The sequence below is a fragment of the Zingiber officinale genome, chromosome 7B, assembly GCF_018446385.1.
Source record: "Zingiber officinale cultivar Zhangliang chromosome 7B, Zo_v1.1, whole genome shotgun sequence".
Classification (NCBI taxonomy): Eukaryota; Viridiplantae; Streptophyta; class Magnoliopsida; order Zingiberales; family Zingiberaceae; genus Zingiber; species Zingiber officinale.
In genome coordinates this window covers 76,649,707-76,671,552 of record NC_055999.1, presented here as the reverse complement: position 1 = coordinate 76,671,552, position 21,846 = coordinate 76,649,707, and the positions used below count along the sequence as shown (strand labels likewise).

Here is a 21,846-nt window from a genome sequence, read left to right as displayed (position 1 = left end):
TTTCAAATATGTAAGAAAAAATCATAGAATATTAGCTCCAATACAATATTAAAAATCAATATTGAATATTGACAATAAGAAAAAATATATAGATAAGTAGGTAACTTACGTTGTAATTTATATATTGATCAATGATGATATTTATGAAACTAAAATTTTAATTGAAGAATAAAATTTTCTAATTTAATTAGAAGAGATTCAAAGGAGAAGAAAGGAAAAAATTAGCGTTCATGATTCATACTTTACTCTTTAGAGTCTTATGACTTCTATAAACAAATTAATGAAGAAAGAGTTGTACAAACAATAAAATCTTGGAAAGAGAAAAAATGATCATTTATCTTCCTTCTTTTTTTCTTGGACCTTTATTAAAATAATCCAATAAATTTTTTGGGGGGTTTTATTAAAACAATCTAATTATATATAATATATATTATATATGTATGTCAAATTCAGGGCCCCTTAAAAATCGAGGGCCCTTGGCCGTTGCTCCCGGTGACATGCCTCAGGGCCGGCCCCGGTTCTATGAGGCCCTAGGCGCAAAAAAAAAAAAAACATTTAGGCCTTCAATATTTAAAAAAAAAAATTCCCTCACTCTTTTTCATTCGGACTTGGAACCGATAATGGTGGGTTTAAATTTTTTTTTTAAAAAAAATAAAATATTAATTTAAAATAATTTTGTATGTAAAATTTAGTTTTCTAACTTTTTGAGATGCAAAATTATTAATTAAATTTTTATATTCAAGTTTTGATAATATTTTTTTTTCAATTGATAAAATTACTAGATTATTTAATCTTTCTTGAGACATTATTGAACGTAAATAAGACTTTATTAATTTTAATTTTGAAAAACTTCTTTCAGCAATTTTAATTTTGAAAAACTTCTTTCTGCTGAAGCTATACTAACAGGTATAGTTAATAATATTCTATAAGCTATCCATGCATTAGGAAAAGAATTTAACTTTTTTATAAGGTTCAATACCTCAAGTGTTGTTTTTAATTCTGAATTTATTATTTCTCTTAAAACTTTTAATTCTAAAAATAAATCTAAACCATCAATATCAGATAACATGTCATGTGTTAAAAAATTTTCAAGATTTAAACATTTTATTTTTAAAAATTCATCATCAAGCAATTTTAACTTTTCTACATCATATAAAAAAATAAAATTATCTTCATATACTTTAAATTGTTCTAATCTACTTTGAAGTGAAGAATGGCATGGTCAATAATATAATTAAAGTAATTAATTTTAAAAGATTCTTTAGGTGAAAGCTTTACTTCATTAATTTTATTCTCATCAAATCATTTATTTCTTCTAATTACACGTTTTTCACGAAATTTGGTTCTATATTCATTTCATTTGCAATCTCTTTAGCAGAAATCACAGCAGATATAAATCCATTTTCTCTATAATCATTAAAAAAAGAAACAAGACCTTTTAACTGATCCAATGTTCATATCTTTATATTGTAAAAAATTACTAACAGTGTTAACTGCAAATAATATATCATACCAAATAATCATACCTAATAAAAATTCAAAATTTTCAAACTCATATGTTGCTAAAGAATTTGTTCACTTTTTGTTTTAGGATCATCACTAGTTTCTGCAAGTTTATATAAAGCTTCTTTTATCTGTGGAGCTTGATATTTTATTGCTTTAACGCTTTCAAGATGACTTTCCCAACGTGTTTGTGATAATGGTTTAAGAGTTAAATTAGAAACATGGTCTTGTAAAATTTTCCATATTTTTGTAGAAGAAGAAAATAATGAGTAAATATGTTGTATCACACAAAAAAAATGTTATAGCACTAGGACAAGAATTAGTCATATTACATAGTACTAAATTAAGACTATGACAACCACATAATGTATAAAAAGCCCTAGAATTTATATCTAACAATCTCTTTTGTACACCTTGTTGCTTACCTTTCATATTAGCTCCGTTATCATATCCTTGTCCTCTTATGTCATTTACATCCAGTTCAATTTTCTTTATTATATTAATTAGCGTATTAAAAAGACCTTTTCCTGATGTATCATCTACTTTTAAAAATTTTATAAAATATTCTTCTATTTTGATTGGACTTGTTGAAATATCTACACATCTTAATATAAGAGTCATTTGTTCTTGATGACTTGCATCAGGAGTACAATCAAGTATAACTGAAAAGTATTTTGCTTCTTTTATTTTTTTTAATTATAATATTATTTACTCATTTTGTATATTATGACCAAGATAATGATTATGAATTTTACCATTTTGAATACGTTTAAGGTGTTCTTGTATTATAGGATCAAATTCTGCTATCATTTCAATTAAACCTAAAAAATTTCCATTGTTATCTTGATAAATTTTCTCATTTGTGCCACAGAATGCCAAATTATTTTTTGCAAGATTTTTAACTATAGCTATAATTCTTATTAATACATTACATTCTTCCAATGTTCTTTTTCCTTATTTATTTTTTCTTGTAAATTTTGATCAATGGTTTTATTTTTAAGCAATCTCATTTCAATATCAAACCAAATATTCATATTTATAATATGTTCACTGCTTGTTTCATGACTTTTAAGCTTGGCACTAAGATTTTTCCAATCACAGACACCCTTCGTTTGCTAATTGATTTGTAATTGATTTTTGACTAAATAATTTACAACAAAAAACAAAATATTTTATCTATTTCTTTTGAATATATTAACCATTTTCTATCATATTTTTCTCCATTTGGTAATTTTCGAATGTAATGAATCATAGAAAAATGTCTAAAATTTTCATCATTTGGAAAAGAAATATTGATTTCTCTAATTGGACCCTTTTCAACTAATAAATCTATTAAATTTGTATTTATATTTTTCCATTGTGCTGGATCATATATATTTTGAATAATGGTTTCATCACTATTATTAAAAAAATTATTTTCATGATTTATTAAGTCGTCTTTTTCTTCTTCTAAATTATAATTATTTTCTTCATTAATATTAATATTTGATGAATTTGTTTTGTGATAATTAGAAAGTTTTTGATAGATTTCTTTTTGTCCTAAAGTATTATCTTCTGGTGAAAATTTAATTAATTTTTCATTTAAATTTTCAATTATATTATTTTCTGAGTTTTGATTTTGATTATTAATAATAAATCTATCGAGTGCGCCTTTTTGAGATTGAATAAATTCTTTTATTTTTCTTTTTTTCATACGTTTCATATATCCAGAATCATATTTTTTCATAGACATATTTATATTAAAATAATATTAGAAAAGAAAATATAAGTCTCTACGTAGTTTTAATTTGATGATATTTCAAACTGATTAGTATTACCTGCACAAATATAATAAAAAATATAAAATATTAAATTTGATTTAAATCGGTTAATTTAAGCAGTTTATATTTTATAATAAACTATATTTAACAAATATATAATAAATGAGATAAGTGCATAAATCAAGTTTGCGATGGTAGTAATTTTTTTGTGAGAGAGGAAAAATGAGAAAAAAAAATTTCATACAACTGCTAATAATCTATTTTTCTAACCATATTTCATATTTGGATCAATTTCATCAATAATTTATTATTTATACAGAACAATAAATAACATTTCAAGAATGAAGAAAAAATTTAAAAAAATATTACCTGACGATTAAGGAATGCGAAGGGCGTTTTGTCGTATTCAGTATTAAAGAATCACCGTCGAGATGATGAGGGATAAAAATAACATATTACAGAGGATGAAAATATGAGCAGAATGAGAGTATGAGACTTAGAGAACGAAAACATGAGTAAATTAAATTTTGTAGTGGTTTTATATAGAATTCTAGGAGAATTATTTTATATAATTAATTGAAGTTTTGTTTTTCGTTGGAATAGGTGGTTGTACAGTGTATTACTGTGCATGGAAATCAAAGCGGCAGTCTTCAAAGATGGTTGTATAATGTGCACAGTAGAAAATCGAAGCGACGACAGTACAGTATATATTACTGTGCACATCTGCACGGAAATCGAAGCACCGAAGCGGCATTCTTGAAATGAAACATCCCGTTCTAATTAAATTAAATTTCAATTATTAAATATATTTTTAAAAAATATAATATTAATGGCCCCAATTATATTGAGGCCCTAGGCAGAGGCCTCCTATGCCTTCAGCCGGGCTGAATCATAACTGATGTAACTATATGACAATTTAATTATAGTAACTATAGATTCGTCAAATATTGAACTAGGTAACAATAGACATGGGTTCGTAGTTCTGTAATATATTGATTTAGATGGAAAAACATAGGAAAGATAATCATAAAAATAAGTCGTTACCGTGGGAAGTAATGGGGTAATAATGGTACTTGAGAATGAAACACTTTTTTAATTCAAAATCAAAATAAAAATGATTTTAAAAAAAAGGCCTTTTAACTTTTGTAATAATAATAATAATAATGTGATCTGAATACTTATTGGATCCACATTGACAGCACATTATTGGCAGGATACCGAATTATTTTTTATTAATTAATATTAATTATAACAAACCAAGTCAAACGACAAGGTTTGCGACTTATCTTCAACCGGACAAAAATACATTGAAGCCATGAATAAATGCGCAACTAAAAAGCTTGTTCAGAGGAAACAGAAAGAGAGTTGAAATAACAAGGCGATCAATTAATGAGAAGAAATACGCAGAGACATTATTAACCTTAATCTTCATCCTCTTGGGGGAGTTCTCTTCTCCTCTTTCCTCTCTTTATATCTGCACACAGAGAGAGCTCTTCTGAACCATGAATGATCCTCCTCCTCCTCCTCCTCCTCCTCCTATTAATCTCTTGCTGTAATTCATCTTCTTGATCTTCTAGAGGTGCTAATGAGCGATCCTCTTGTGGTTGTGGATCATGAGTAGCTCAGAGATTCCAGGAGCAAAGGGCGTCTGTTACCGAGTCTACGACAGAGGTTGACGGCGTGCAGCAGTGGAGATTCACCTCTCTGTTCTGATCGATGCGTCTGATGATGGGGAAGGTGGAGAGCAAGGCGAAGGGGTTGGTGCGGAAGACGCTGGAGCGGTGGCGGAGCAAGAGCCGGAGGCGGGGGGCGGCGGTGCCGCCTGAGGGGTGGTTGGCGGTGCCGCCTGAGGGGTGGTTGGCGGTGCGCGTTGGCGCGGCGAAGGAGCGGTTTGCGGTGCGCGCCGAGTGGCTGAACCACCCGCTGTTCAGAGGGCTGCTGGCTGAGGCGGAGACGGAGTTGCGTCGAGCTGTTTCGGGAGGTGCTGCGGGAGTTGGAGCGGGAGGAGGCGGAGGAGCGACTGTGGTCTCCCCGGTGCAGCTTCGCCGTCGGCAACGCGGCTAGAGAATTCTTCTTCCTGAGCCCGGCCCGGCCCGATCCGTGAACCGGATTGTTTGAATTATGTGGTTACCCAGGATTGAATGAGAGCATCCAAATATGAATCACTAATATTTTAAGGGTTGATCTTTAAATATGCAAAATTTGTACTTCTAATTTACTCGAGGTGAACCACGAGAAAATCGTCTACCTTTCAGTTTAGTTTTAATTAAAATATTTATTATTCCAAAGATTAGTAATTGTTCATTATTTTCTTTATCCAAGTTGATTGTAGGACAAATTGATAGGGCGTAAGACGAACTTATTCACCTTTTTATCACCATTTAATCAAAATATATGAATTATTAAAAATTTAAAAGATGCCCTTTTTTCTCAAAAAGATTTTATTTTAAACTACTATAAGATATAATAGTTTAATCAAAATTGTTATATTAGTATTGAAATAATTTTAATCAATTTTTTTTTAAAAAAAGTATTTTTAATATAAGGTATTTTATGTGCAATAATTTTGAAGTAAATTTAATCAAAAGTTGTTCTAATAGTTTAAAATAAAAATATATTTAAATGAAAAATAAAATTGAACATTGTTTTAATATATTTTCATGACAGAGTCATCAACAATGGTAGTTTTTGCTTTTTTAAATAAAATTTAAAATCAATTAAATAGAAAAACAACTCCTCGTTCGGCTATTTTTTATTTTCAAAAATACCTATAAATATATCTTCAATAATTCATTTATTCAAAGTAGTTGTTAGAATGTCTAAAAATCTATATCGATATAACAAATCTATGATTTGTAAATTCCGAAGAGATGAATTAACGGAAAATAGAGAGGATATAGATGAATAAATAATATTTCGGCTACTAATGGTTCATCAAAGATTTTAAAATTCTTCTAATTAAACATCAAGAAAAAGATATTTGAATCAAGATTGTGAAACTAGACCGCCCATCTTTTCAATAATTATTTCTCTAATGAGTTAATATATCCTGATGATATATTCCGACGTCGATTCCAGATACAAAAAAGTTATTTCTTTACATAGTCAATGTCTTGAAAAATCATTCTAAATATTTTCAATGGAGCGTCAATACCACGAGAAATAAAGGTTTATTGCCACTTCAGAAATGCACGACGGTTATCCATCAATTGACGTACAAAGTCGTGTCGACCATTACGATGAGTACATACGAGTTATTAAAACAATTGCAATTGAATACTTATTCAACTTATGTCGATGTGTAATTCAAATAATTGGAATCTAATATTTAAGAAGATCAAGCACTATTGACATCCAATATTTACTTGAAATGCATTAGCAGACACATCTTTACATGTTGGGTAAGTCTTGATTAAATGCATTGAATAGAAAAATTACTTCATCGCTTGGAAAGACCAATTTACTCAGGAAGATCATGGCGTCTTGACAATTTTGTTTGAAGCAGTTGCATCTATGAACTTGCATATCTGACATACCTTTTTTGGGGGATTACGTAATGATATCAACGTGCTTACGAATTACCTTTATTCAATAATATCTTTAAGGAAATATAGGAAAGGTTAATTTTACAATTAAACAATACACAATATACAAAAGTATACTATCTAACTGATGAGATATATTTAGAATGGGCTATTTTCATCAAAAGCTTTTAGTGCTTCTATAATCGAAGAGAAAAATGTTTAAAGAACAATAGGAGACTACGAGAAAGGATATCAAGCAAACATTTAGGGTGCTTCAATTTCGATCAATAATGATCAAAAGTTTAGGATGATTTTAGTACAAAAATGACTTGAAAAATATCATGTATGCATGCATTATTTTGCACAACATCGCCCTAGCAAGCTGATAGGTCGCTTGCTATAAGCGCTTCCCGATTTACACTGTGGCTATTCAAAAATTATTTAGGGGTCGGGCTGATCACCCCCCAAAATTAGTCAGCGTAAAATGAATACCTAGTGCCAACTAAAATAAAAAAAAAATTATTTTGCACAACATGATTATTGAGAATAAGGGATGTAGCAATCAATTAGTCGGATGATGAAGGAGATCCTCCGTCACAAAATATTTCAGGACTCCGCTTAAGAATACCTCCAGAAAAATTGTAAGCTATGTGATAGTCAACTATATCATCATTTCAAGCCGACTTGGTTGAGCATAATTGTAAGTACCCCGGGTGAGTTTTAATGTGGTCAACTGGATTAAGTTAGGCTTTGTGATTTTGATGTCTTGTGTCTAAGTATGCAGGGACATAGTACATACCCCATGATAATTTTGATGTGGTCAACCAAGTTAAGTTAGGTCTTGTTTGTATTTGATACCTTGTATCTAAGTGTGTAGAAGCTTAGGAGCACAAAAAATTTAGTAGAAGATGCAGCAGACGAGAAAGATGACACGGGAAGGGAGTTGACGAGCTTAGTACATCTGAGGGATGAGATGCTGCGAAAAAGTACATCGGTGGATAAGAAGGAGGTGCATGACATTCGAGGAACGAGAAGCTGGGGAAGAAGTTTGCTTGAGGAGAAGGTCAGAGTTGGGTTTGGGTGAGCTTTGTAGGACCCTTGGCGACTAGCTAAAGGGGGTGAATAACCCTGCAAAGAAAAATGAACTTTCTTCGAACTTTATAGCTTTATTAAACTGACACTTGCATAAAATAAGTTTAAGAAGTAAACTAAGAGTAGAGGCACGAAGGTATTACTTGGTTACAACCGGGGAGGTTGTTAATCCAAGGAAGTTGAAAGCCTAGTAAATAGTCTCCTTCGGGCGGAGAAGCCTCTTACAGCGTTGATGGCTTACAAACAAATACTAAAACAAACTAGAAGCATTTACAAGTATTGTTTTGAACCATTTGGACTAGGGTTGTATTTATAGTCCTGGTCGGGGAGCCTGGAAGGGTTTCAGGTGCCTCCAGGGGATAAAACTTTATCCACGTCTCAACAAAACTTGTCAAACGCGATCTGGATAAAATTCATGGTCTGGGCGCCCAGACCAGGTCCGGACCAAGTCCAAGTTCTTGCTTCGACTCCACTCGCTTGGGTCCAGGTCTTCCTCTCCGGCTTTGCTTGCTTGGGTCTGGGTCTTCCACTTCGGCTCTTTCCGCTTGGGTGATCTCGGCTATCCGGAATAGGGCTCACCCGAGCCCAACTTCCGGCCTTCTCGAGCAATCTTCTACTCCGGCTTTTCGTCCCTCGAAAATGTCGCGTGCCTCTTTCTCGTCCGCCTACGTACTCTTCCGTAACACCTCGTACCTCAGACACACCGAGCTCATCGACTCTCTCTCATGCCGTCCTTCTCGCTAGCTGCATCTTTCACTCGACTTCCTGTGCTCCCAAGTTCCTACACACTTAGACACAGATGTTAAATATCAACAGAACCTAACTTAACTTGGTTGATCACATCAAAATTACCACGGGGTACTTACAATCTCCCCTTTTTTGATGTGAGCAAACCCAAGTTAAGTTAGGGTAAATCATAAAAATAACAGTTATAAAATTTTTGCCAGTACAAAAATTTAAAAATTATAAATTGTACTACCCTCTCCCTAGACTTAATCTTTACTACTTCCCCTTTTGATCACATTAAAAATGGAGTATATTAAAAAAATTCTACTTAACAACAATAAAAAGTCTTAAGGGAAAAAAATATTAAAGTTTAAGCGTTAAAAAAATTTAACATATTTAAGGCAAAAAAAAATCATATAAAGTTTATCATTTAAAAAAAAAATTTAACATTCAGAAAATTTTAACATTTGAAAATTTTCTTACAGTAAGTGATAAAGTTCTCAGAGAAGTTAACTTTTAAATAATTTCTAACAAAATTTTTGACAAAACAATTGAAATCATTTTTATAACAACTAATTGCTTAACAGGTAGTCAATTAAATATTTATTTCAATAATTGACTTCCAAGCTGTGGCGAGGAACTAGGCCTTCTTGATATTGGAGCAATAACCACTTTCTAGACAAAGTATTTTAAAGAAATTAAATATTTAACTTTCTTTCTGAAAGTCATAAGTCTAAAAAAAATAGTCAATCTAAATATGATTTTGGAACCCAATATAGGTTCCTTCATACTAGATTAATTAAAAATTTCCAGAAAATATATTTTCTAGATAATTTTCTAATTTTCCCCTTCTAATATCTAAATTACTAATTTAATCCTTTATAGTTCCTTAAAGTTGAAGCAAACAAATTTAAACATGCAAAAATTTTTAAGTTTTCTATTTGATCCTTTAAATTTGCATTCTCAATTTTCAGTTTTAACTTTGTCGAAATCTTCTAATAGACATAAACCAGCTAAGGTTGTTTTTAATTCCTTATTTTCTTTTTCTAACTTACAACAATTTTTCTATAATAGTTTTATAAACTGAAATGACTTGTCAGGAGAAAGAGACTGTACCTAAATTACCTCGTCGATCCCGCAATCTGAAGCTCCCCCTGAAGTGCTGCTTTCTTCTGATGTCACTCCCCCTTCATCGATGTTCTTGATGCTCATTTCAGACGAGCTTGCTTCGTCTTCATCTTCTTTGTGACTTGCCACTAGCGTAAGTCTGGCGAGGGCTTCTATCTCTGATTCGAATGACGTTTCGTCCCAAGTCACTTTGAGAGTTTTATGCTTGTCGGTTTGAGCTGACTTCTTGTTCTTTTCCTTGTCCTTGCTTATGTTCTTATTCTTTAATTTTGGGCAGTTATCTTTCACGTATCCTTCTTCATTGCAGTGGTTGCACTTTACCTTTCTTTTCTCTCTTCTACCCTGCACTTGATTAAATTTATTAGATTTAAATAATTTTTTAAATCTCCTTACCATTAACATTGTTTCGTCATCGTCAAGTGATGTCTCGGAATTTGGTTCGCCCATCTTGGCTTTTAAGGTAATGTTTTGCCTTCATTCCTTTCTTAGACATGCACATTTTGACTCATGAATTTCAAAAGTTGAAAAAAGTTCTTCTAAAGTGCTTACCTCTAAATCCTTAGAGATGAAATACACATCTACTAAGTTTGACCATTCCAGAGTCCTAGGAAATGCGTTAAGTGTGTACCTTAGTAAATCTCGATTGGTTACCTTTTCTCGGAGATTCGTGAGTCTGGTGATGAGCTCCTTGATTCTTGAGTGGAGGTGTGCAATGGTTTCTTCTTCTAATAGGAGGTTACTGATCTGGTTCCAAAGTAGGACCCGTCTCGCTAGTTTTCCCTCCAAGGTCCCTTCATATAGTTCCAGAAATTTCTCCCAGAGCTCCTTGGCTAACTCGTAGGCTCTGATACGGTTGACTTCTTGAGGTGGTAAAACGCTAAGCAGATGAAACTCTGCTTTGCTGTTTGCCACGAAGTCAGCTTGCTCCTTCTTCGTCCACTAATATTCTTCTTTGACTTTCAGGGCTACAAAACCATATTTTATAATGATTAATAATTCAAAATTTGTTTTTAAAAATACCTCCATCTTTTTCTTCCAGCTCGCAAATTCTCCCTCGAACTTCGGTGGATTAATGCTCGGTCCGGTCATCTCGTGTGCTTCGTTCGACGGTTAGTCGTCCTGAAGCGAACCCGCTCTGATACCACTTGTAGGACCCTTGGTGGCCTGCTAAAGGGGAGTCAATAGCTCTGTAAAGAAAAACAAACCTTCCTCGAACTTTATAGCTTTATTAAACTAACACTTGCATAAAGTAAGTTTAAGAAGTAAAGTAAGAGTAGAGGCACGAATGGATTACTTGGAAAGCTCAGTAAATAGTCTCCTTCAGGTGGAGAAGTCTCTTATAGCGTTGATGGCTTACAAACAAATAGTAGAATAAACTAGAAGCATTTACAAGTGTTGTTCTGAATCATTTGGACCAAGGTTGTATTTATAGCCCTGGTCGAGGCGCCTGGAAGGGTTCCAGGTGCCTCTAGGGGGATAAAACCTTATCTCCATTGCAACATATCGTGTCAAATGTGATCTGGATAAAATTCATAGTCTGAGCGCTTGGACTAAGTCCGGGAGCCTGGACTCAGTCCGGGCGCCTGGACTCAGTCCAGGCGCCCAGACCTAAATTAACATAATGTTAATTGTTTGGTCTGGGTTCGTGCTCCGGCTCCGCTCGCTTGGGTCTGAGTCTTCCGTTCTAGCTCCAGCTCCGCTTGCTTGGGTCTGGGTCTTTTGGTCCAACTCCTTTCACTTGAGTGATCTCGGCTATTCGGAATAGGGTTCACCCGAACCCAACTTCCGGCCTTCTCGAGTAATCTTCCACTCCGGCTTCTTGTCCCTCAGAAACGCCGCACGCCTCCTTCTCGTCTGCTCGCGTACTCTTCCATAGCACCTCGTACCTTGAATGCACTTAGTCCGTCGGCTCTCTCCCGTGTCGTCCCTCTCGCTAGCTGTGTCTTTCGCTCGACTTCCTGTACTCCTAAGTTCCTACACACTTAAACACAGGGGTTAAATACCAACATGACCTAACTTGATTTGGTTGATCACATCAAAACAATCACGACAACAAGAAAACGATCACAAGTTAATACAGCCCAAACTATATCACCAATGTCAAAAAAACCTGACGTCGATGTCGATCTGCCCTGATTTTGTATTCGGTGTTGCTTTCTTGAATAGCTTGCTTAACCTGCTCATGAATAACTCGAAGATGCTCGGCCATCTCCTCAGCCTTGGGGTTAGTTTGTTCGGGATGCGAAATAGGGACTAAATCCAGTACCCCAGATGGGTTTCATCCATAAACAACTTCGAAATGACTCCAACCAGTGGTCATGTTCTTTGATCTATTGTATGCGAATTCTGCTTGAGGTAAAACTAGATCTCATTGCTTCCGTTTGGTTCCTGTGAGACATCTCAGAAGATTTCCTAAGCTCTGATTCACTACCTCAGACTGATCATCTATCTGAGGGTGATAGGCGCTGCTGAAGTTGAGCTTTGTCCCTAGCTTTTCCCATAAAGTTTTCCAAAATTGACTGACAAATTTAGTATCACAATCTGAAGTAATAGTTTGAGGAATACCGTGTAAACACACAATCTCTTTGAAGAAGAGGGTGGCAATCCGAACAGCATCTATGATTTTTTTGCATGCCACAAAGTGAGCCATCTTAGATAATTGATCCACCACAACTAGAATAGAGTCTGCATTGGTGAGGGTTCCCTTAGATTGCTGACAAACAAAGCAACGGTCTACGAAATGAGCTACGTCACTAGTTAGCTTGGTCCAATAGAAGTCGGAAGAAATGAGGGCTAATGTCTTATCTCGGTCAAAGTGTCCTTCGTTATGCAATTCACTGATAATGTATTGTATATCTACGAAAGATCCAAAGCTGACAACCTTAATGCTCATGGTAGTAAGTAGGGAAGAATGATAGCTTAGAGCATCTGCAACACAATTAAGACTCTTGGATTGATGCTTCAGCATGAATGTGGTAATGGCTCTACTATCAATACACATGCGCCACGAACCATATTTCTTTGGCACGAGTAGGGAAGGGACTGCACAAGGGCTCATACTCTCACGAGTATAACCTTGTCTCAATAGCTCCACAACTTGCCATTGTAGTTTTTCAGCATCCTTAGGACTAACATGGTATGTCGACCGGTTAGGTAAGCTTGACCCCGGAATAAGGTCAATCTAGTATTGAATGTCTCTCCTAGAGGAAGGTCTTCAACCATCAAATTAGCAAAGTCGGATAGGAGTTGTTGCACCTCATCTGGTAGATCCAAGTCTAGGTTTATTTTATCGCTTTTGTAAGGAAGAAAAGTATAGACCATGTCTTCCTGCTTCATCTTGTTCAAAAATCTAGACATAGAAAGTAGTGTAGAGTTATTAATTACTGAATCTGAAGGGATTCCATCTCATCCAGACTCTGAATAGAGTGCAACCACATCAGAAGATCACGAACTCATCATCTTCCTTGTAAGTAGTCTCGATCGTCCTTCTTTTAGATTCAAAAGGAAAGTTAGAAGCTTTGTTTTCTTCTTGTAACAACTCCAAGGGGAACATAGTCATGTTGGATGGTACGAGATGATTGTGTCACTGGATGCTCCTGCATCAGACACCCCAAGTTGAAAAGAACTCATCCTCGAGTTTAAAATAATGTCTTCAACATCCATAGTCTCCCTTTTCTTCGCATTGTCTTCCGATACGACACAAACTGCATCCTCAAATAAGACCAAAATCTCATGGTCATCACCATAGAGTACCTCGTCAACTTCATCATCAAATATCGGTTCGCCTAGCGCTTCGATCTCATCTTCGTCATAAATTGGATCACCGAATAATTCGATCTTGTCGTCGTCTTCGATGCCTCCTGCAATTGGATGATCGAGAGAGTAGGACTGGTCGTACTCGATGTTGTCGAGGTCCGTATCCTCATGGTTGTCTCCGCCACCATGAGAGGAAGGGGGCGTAGAGGCACTAGGGAGTTGGTGTTCTCTTGAAGTTGTAGGTGGTGGGGTGGTTGAACCTGTATTTCTCGAAACCAAACTTGTGCTTGGACATCTCTTCTCGATTGGAAATTAGAGATTTTTCAAAAGGCGAATACAGGAACTTACGATATTTACATTCTCGTATCACTAAACATTGAGATAACTTTGTGACTTATCTCTGTAGATACTGAATCTCATCTTGGGTGTTACGACCACAACCTGAGGCTTCCTCAGCCGGAACCTACCTTTCACGATCATGACCACATCCATGTTGACCCTCCATTGGATCTTAATGAGCTCTGATACAACGATGAGTTCTTTTCAACCTAGGCATCTGATGCAAGAGCATCCAATGACACAATCATATTGTACCTGTTGGTGCGGTTAGCACTAACGATTTAACCCAAGTTTTGATGAATGACAAATCAGGTTAAGTTAGTCTATTGTTGACTGACACTTTGATAAAGTGCGCAAGAGAAGTCCAGACAGGTCGACGGGCCGACCAGATGTCTGGCACGAAGTCCAGCTAGGTCGACGGGCTGACCGGATAGCTGGCGAGAAGTCCAAGCGGGTCGACGGGCTGACCGGACGCTTGGCGAGAAGTCCAGCTAGGTCGACGGGCTGACCGGATAGCTGGCGAGAAGTCCAAGCGGGTCGACGGGCTGACCGGACGCTTGGCGAGAAGTCCAGCTAGGTCGACGGGCTGACCGGATAGCTGGCGAGAAGTCCAGACGCGTCTGGCAGGTAAGTAAGGTAAGTCACTGGAGGGGAGTGACTGCGAGGACGCGTTCCCGGGAAAGGAACATTAGGCGTCGATCAGGCTTAGATCCATTTCGGATATCTAAGTCGAGATCGTGACTAGATTCCGGTCTCGGAAAGACGGAATCTAAGTCATACTTTGCTTATCTATAAAACTGTGCTAACAATCTTTGCTGCAGGGTACATTTTGCCTCGGACTAACCTTTTCTTGCAGGAGAAGGACTTTCTGGAGAAGAGGGGTCCGGGCGCCCGGAGGCAAGTTTTATCCCCAGGACGACGTTGACACTTGGAGCATACTGGTTGGGAGTGTTACGTCACATTCCAGGCGCCCGGAAGGGATCCAGGCCCCCGGAGCAGCATATAAAAGAAGCCCCAGGCAGGAGCTTCAAGACATCTGCTTTCTGAGAATTCTGAGTTCAATCACTCTGCTACTCTGCGCTCCAACGACGTTCACAAAGCTCCGACGACTCACTCCGGTTTTCTTTTAATTCATTAGTTGTCGGTATAGCTTTGTTTTTCTTTCATTAGCAATATTTGTACGTAAATTGTAATTATCCGAATTGCTAGTGAATTGCCCAACGAAAGTACTCAAGGAGTACGGGCCTTCGAGTAGGAGTCGTTACAGGCTCTGAACGAAGTAAAAATCAACCGTGTTCATCTCTTTACTTCCTTACTTTTCCGCTGCGTTTTAACTCGAGATTTTCGAATCGATATTCACCCCCCCTCTATCGAATTCAACGGTCTTACAAGTGGTATCAGAGTGAGGTTCCGCTCTGATTTGGTGCAACCACCAAACAGATAGGGGGTAAATTTTATTTTTTTTTAAAAAAAACGGATATTATTATCTTTTTGGAAGACTTTTTTGCATTTAATTGGTGCAACACCAACTTAGAGTTTCTGTTTCTCCCGCACTGCTAATCCAAGACGAAGTCTTGGGATATTTTTCCAGTTAATTTCGTGTGTGTAGGTTATAATGTCTCAACAAGAAGGCTTCAGCACAGACGCCCTCCTCTATTCAACGGGGATGACTTTTCGTACTGGAAGAGGAGAATGGAGGTCTACATGAAGACAGACTACGACCAATGGATGAGCGTCACAAGGGCTTACAAAATTCCAGTAGACAACTCCGGGAACATACTAGACCCTGAAGACTGGACAAATGATGTGAAGAAAAAGGCATCAATTGAAAACAAAGCCATCAATACACTACACTGCGGACTAACACGAGAAGAACTGAACCGGGTCGGACCGCATCAAAACGCTAAGGAGCTTTGGGATAAACTGATCGAGCTGCACGAAGGAACAAGCGATGCGATAAATAGAATTTTTAATATAAAAATGCAGGAAGGAGAAACGGCAAGTCACCTCCACGCGAGGGTCAAAGATATCCTCAACGGTCTCCACACGATAGGCCACCAAATGGAGAACCGAGACTTAATCAGGTACGCGTTAAATGCTTTTCCGCGAAACAATTTGTGGGCATCAATCGTAGATGCCTACAAAATTTCAAAAAATTTATCTAAATTAAAATTGGACGAACTCTTTTGTGAATTAGAACTTCATGAGCAAACTAACGCCGGGGTCGAGAAAGGTGTAGCTTTAATTGCAGGTTCCTCTAAAGAAAAGAAGAACAAGCCCGAATCCGAAGAAGATTCCGATCAAGACTCTGAAGACGAAGAACACCTGGTGAACCTGGTAAGGAAAATGTTCACCAGGAAAAAGAAAAGCTTCAGCAAACAGGATCTTCAGAAGATCAGTTCGCCAGCCGACTCAAGAAATGTCACATGTTTCGGATGTAACAAAAAGGGGCACTACAAGAACGAATGCCCAAGATTGAAACTTGACAAACCAAAGTCAACAAAGAAGAAAGCCCTCAAAGCAACATGGGACGATTCCTCCTCAGACGAATCGGAAGGAGAAAGGCAAAAGCACCAAAGTCACCTCGCGCTGATGGCTCTGAAATGGAAGACGAATCAGAGGAATCGGAAGACGGGTCCGAACCCGAATCGAGCCACGAGTCCGTACTCGTTTCCGAAGGTTCCAAAGAGGTATACCTAAACTTAAATCGTAAATTCTTTAGAATTATCTCGTGTTTGAATAAAAAATTAGTTAAATTGGAAAATAAAAATAAATCGCTTCTTGAGGAAAATCAAAACCTCAAGGAACAATTAAAAAATTCGAATCCAACTCAAGATCGAACACTTGAGGAGGAGAATTTATCATTAAAAAATGAAATTAATAAGTTAAAAGAATTGTTGGAAAAATTCACAACAAGATCTAAAAATTTAGATTTAATTCTAAATAACCAAAAGGCATGCTATAATAAAACCGGACTTGGATATAAGTCAAACTCAAACAAAACCTTTAAATCATTATTAACCCAACACAAAGCAACTAAACAAGCTTGGGTTCCGAAAGCGTGCTTAACCACGCAAGTAGGACTTAATCAATTCTATATACCTAAAGATAAAATACATTATATAAACTTGAATAAATCAGATCAAAAACTAAAATATAAATCTAAATTAAAATCAAAATTCAAAACTCAACAAAATTTAGATTATCACCAAGTTGATTATAACTATAAAAAGAATCGATACAAGCCTAAAATTAAAACTTAAATTAATGGCCAATAATTCAGGGGGAGGCTCCAGAATAGCTGGCACCTCCAAAACTAACTTACCCGACAGGGTAACCCAAAACTAACAAACCCGGCAGGGCAATTAGAATTAGAGACCAAGTTTAACTTGAATCATGGTATTGGTGAAATTTTTGGATGATAGTACGTTAGGGAAACTTGGGCATCGCATGTCTAGAAAGATATGGTTTCGATCTGGTGCATTTGGCCAAGTGGAACTGACCGAAGCTACCCTTAAATGAATCCTAACCAGTTAGACCAAGATTTAGTACTAAGTTCCGTGGATAGGACTATTCGGAAAACCTCGAAAGGTTGGTTACTCCTAATGATGTCCTTGTGACTCACCAAGCTTAGAAGTTTATCCGAAGAATGCCTATTTGTGGAAACCAAAGCTAAGTCTGAATCTAACACAAGTTAAACCAAAAGTCTGTAATCAAACCAATTTCATCTCACAAAATCATAGGATTCCTTGATTGATAATATAGTTCGGGTGAGATGAATAAGGCTTTAAAAATTAATTTCAAAATTTTAATTTTAACTTAAAAATTAATTTTAATTTTAACTTAAAAATTAATTTTAAATTTTAACTTAAAAAATAATTTCAAAATTTTAATTTTAATTTAAAAATTAATTTCAAAATTTTAATTTTAACTTAAAAGTTAATTTAAAAATTTTTTAAATTTAATTTCAAAATTTTAATTTTAACTTAAAAATTAATTTCAAAATTTTAATTTTAACTTAAAAATTAATTTCAAAAATTTTAACTTAAAAAATAATTTCAAAATTTTAATTTTAATTTAAAAATTAATTTCAAAATTTTAATTTTAACTTAAAAATTAATTTAAAATTTTTTAAAATTTAATTTCAAAATTTTAATTTTAACTTCAAAATTAACTTCAAAATTTTAAACTTAAATTAATTTCAAAATTAAGATTTTTTTTTATAATGATTGATTAAAAATTGATAAACTAAGACTAACATAAAAATCCTACTTGTTGTAGGAAACCAAGTGGATTTTGGACAGTGGTTGCTCCAAACATATGACTGGAGATCACACCAAGTTCACTCAATTAACCTACAAAAGCCTAGGAACAGTTGCCTTTGGAAACAACGGTAAACTCAAGGTAATTGGTATAGGTAATATTGAATTAAAAATAGATTTCATAATTACAAATGTTCTACTTGTTGAAAATTTTAAATACAATCTTCTGAGCATAAGTCAATTATGTGACACTAGGTATAAGGTAAAATTTCTATCCACAGAATGTTTGATCAAACATCTAGATAATCCAACTATAAGCCTAAAAGGCTTTAGAAAAGACAATATTTATGCCATTAACTTAACCACTTCTTCAGTCAAGTGTTATTTAACACAAAAAGAAGAAACCTGGTTATGACATAGAAGAATGTCACACACACATTTCAGAAATATAAGTAAATTAAATGGTCTAGTTAGAGGCTTACCAAAATTACCTAACTTAGATTTAACGATATGTAATGCTTGTCAACAAGGCAAACAAACAAAATCTACCCACAAACCAATTAATGAATCCCAAACCAACTCAGTCCTAGAACTTTTACACTTAGACCTATTTGACTCCCATGGAGTTAAATCAATAAATGGAAGTCTATACTGTTTAGTTATAATAGACGACTATTCTAGGTTCACTTGGGTCAAATTCTTAAAAAATAAAGATGAAACCTTTGAAATTTTTACAAATTTTCTGCAAACAAATTGAAAATGAAAAAGGCATAAAAATTAAAAGAATCAGAAGTGATAATGGAGGAGAATTTAAAAATCATAATTTTGATAAATTTTGCCTTGAAAATGGCTACCATCATGAATTCTCTTGCCCTAAAACTCCCCAACAAAATGGAATTGTAGAAAGGAAAAATAGAACTTTACTTGAAGCATCTAGAACTATGCTAAACGAATACAACTTACCTAAATATTTTTGGGCAGAAGCTGTTAGTACAGCCTGCTATGTACAAAACCGAACAACACTAAACAAAAAACACAATAAAACATTTTTTGAAATATTTTACAACAAACAACCTAATATAAAACACTTTAAGGTATTTGGTTGCCCAGCCTTTATCCTAAATACTAGAGAACACTTAGGCAAATTCACTTCCAAAATAGAAAATGGAATTTTTTTAGGATACTCTCTGAATAGCAGAGGCTACAGAATTTATAATAAAGTTACCTTAAGAATTGAGGAAACCACCAATGTAAAATTCAAAGAATCCAATCAAAACCTAGAACAAGCCCAACCTCAACCAGTTGACCCTGTTCATGAACATATCAATTCTGAAGGAACAAACCAAACCCAAAATCATGAAGAAGAAGAACAACTACAAGAAAGTCAACCTTCTAGAACCATAAGAGTCAACCCAAACCATCCTACTGATCAAATAATTGGTGACCCAGACCTTAGGGTCCAAACTAGGTCATCTTTCAGAAACCTAAGTCAAATCTCGTTAATCTCAAATATTGAACCCAAAACTGTAGCTGAATCCCTACTTGACCCAGACTGGGTCATAGCTATGCAAGAAGAATTAGCTCAATTTGAGCGCAATGAAGTTTGGGACCTAGTACCTCCACCTAACGATAAGAAAATAATAGAAACCAAATGGGTATTTAGAAACAAGTTAAGTGAAACTGGAGAAATTACTAGGAACAAGGCTAGGTTAGTTGCCAAAGGGTTCAGTCAAGTTGAAGGACTTGACTATGATGAAACTTATGCCCCGGTAGCTAGACTAGAGTCCATTAGAATGTTACTAAGCTATGCAGCCCATAAAGGATTCAAACTATACCAAATGGATGTCAAGTCTGCCTTTCTTAATGGATTGATAAAAGAAGAAGTTTATGTAGGTCAGCCACCAGGTTTTGAAAGCCTAGAACACCCTGATTATGTCTACAAATTAAAAAAGGCATTATATGGACTTAAACAGGCACCTAGGGCATGGTATGAAAGACTAACCTCTTACTTAATCTCTAAAGGGTTCAACCAAGGTCAAGTTGACCCAACACTATTTGTGAAATCAATAAAAGAAGATATTTTTATAGCTCAAATCTATGTAGATGATATCATCTGTGGTTCGACAAACTCAGAATTTTTAAACGAATTTACAAACCTAATGGAACACGAATTCGAAATGAGTCTGGTAGGAAAATTAACTTATTTTCTAGGGTTACAAGTCAAACAAACAAATGAGGGAAATTATATTTATCAACAAAAATATACTAAGGAGTTACTTAGAAAATTTGGAATGGAAAATGCTAAAGAAATAAAAACACCTATGGCCGTAAACACAATCCTAGATGATGATCCTAATGGGAAATCTGTAGACTTAAAACATTATCGGAGCGCAATAGGTAGTCTACTTTACTTAACTGCAAGCCGACCTGACATTTTATTTGCAGTTAGTATGTGTGCTCGATACCAAACCTGTGCTAAAGAATCTCATTTGACTCAAGTCAAAAGAATCTTTAGATACCTCAAGGGAACCACAAATGTAGGAATTTGGTATCCTAGGACCAACAACTTTGAATTAATAGGATATTCTGACTCAGATTATGCCGGATGCAAATTAGACCGCAAAAGCACAAGTGGTGGATGCCAACTACTTGGCCCATCCCTTGTCAGCTGGTTTAGTAGAAAGCAACACTGTGTTGCACTATCTACAACTGAGTCAGAATACATAGCTATAGGCGAATGTGTTGCACAGTTATTATGGATGATGCATACTCTAAAAGATTTCAACTTAAATATCACAAATGTAAAAGTATTAATTGACAATATAAGTTCAATTAACTTAACCAAGAATCCTGTGCATCATTCAAGAACCAAACATATTGAAATCAGGCACCACTTCATCAGGGATCATGTTACTAAAGGTGATATTGAACTCAAGTACATTGAGTCTAAATCAAATTTAGCTGACATTTTTACAAAACCACTCCCTGAAAGTGAATTTAGCAACTTACGACGACAATTAGGGATGTGCTCAATAGACTAGGAAATTTCAAAAATACTCTCAAAAATGGTTTCATCAAATTATAGGTTAAACTTGTCTGTTTTCAAAACTTTCCATTTTTAGATTTTCAAAAACAGTTTTGGCCTTAGATTAGTTTTTGAATCCTTAGAAAGCATGTACCCATAGGATTAGTTTTGAGCATCTCACCAACACCTTAGGTTTACCTTGCTTGTGTTTGAAAAACATAGAAAGGGGTGAGATGCATAAGTCAACTATCTGGACTTAAGATGCTTATATTAGTGCATCGGCATAAGTCTGGACGTTAAATACAACTCAGATATTAATCAGATTAAGCTCATCAGTCAAATCAAACACTGACTGCTTATAATCAACTTAATCTGACTAACCAAGTGAAAACTGCTATTTTCTGATAGTTAGTTAGTAACTGATTGGTTAGACAGCTATGTAAATTTGAGTATCAAATTCAGGAGGATTAACTAAAGCGTTTTTTTTTAATTTCTTTTGAAAATTCTACTCCAATTACTTTGAAAATCTTATATTAAAAATTCTTAGCAAATATTTTCAAAAGCCTTATCTTAAATATCAGGTTCAGGGGGAGAAATTAATTAAAAGTTTGGAAGTTTAAAAATCCCACCTAATTTTTAAAATTGATTTTCAATTAAAAATTATTACATCTAAATTTAGTCAGTTTTGTAACATATGCTTGAAAATTAAAACTTTCCAAACTTAGCAAATT

General features: G+C 35.0%; 1 protein-coding gene across 1 annotated transcript; it reads left to right on the top strand.

The window, feature by feature from the left end:
- Positions 1 to 4,618: 4,618 nt before the first annotated feature.
- Positions 4,619 to 5,484, top strand: LOC122003842 (auxin-responsive protein SAUR41-like). Its single transcript, XM_042558839.1, has one exon. It carries the CDS (start codon positions 4,980 to 4,982, stop codon positions 5,325 to 5,327), a length of 348 nt encoding a protein of 115 aa, XP_042414773.1. The 5' UTR covers positions 4,619 to 4,979; the 3' UTR covers positions 5,328 to 5,484.
- Positions 5,485 to 21,846: the final 16,362 nt, after the last annotated feature.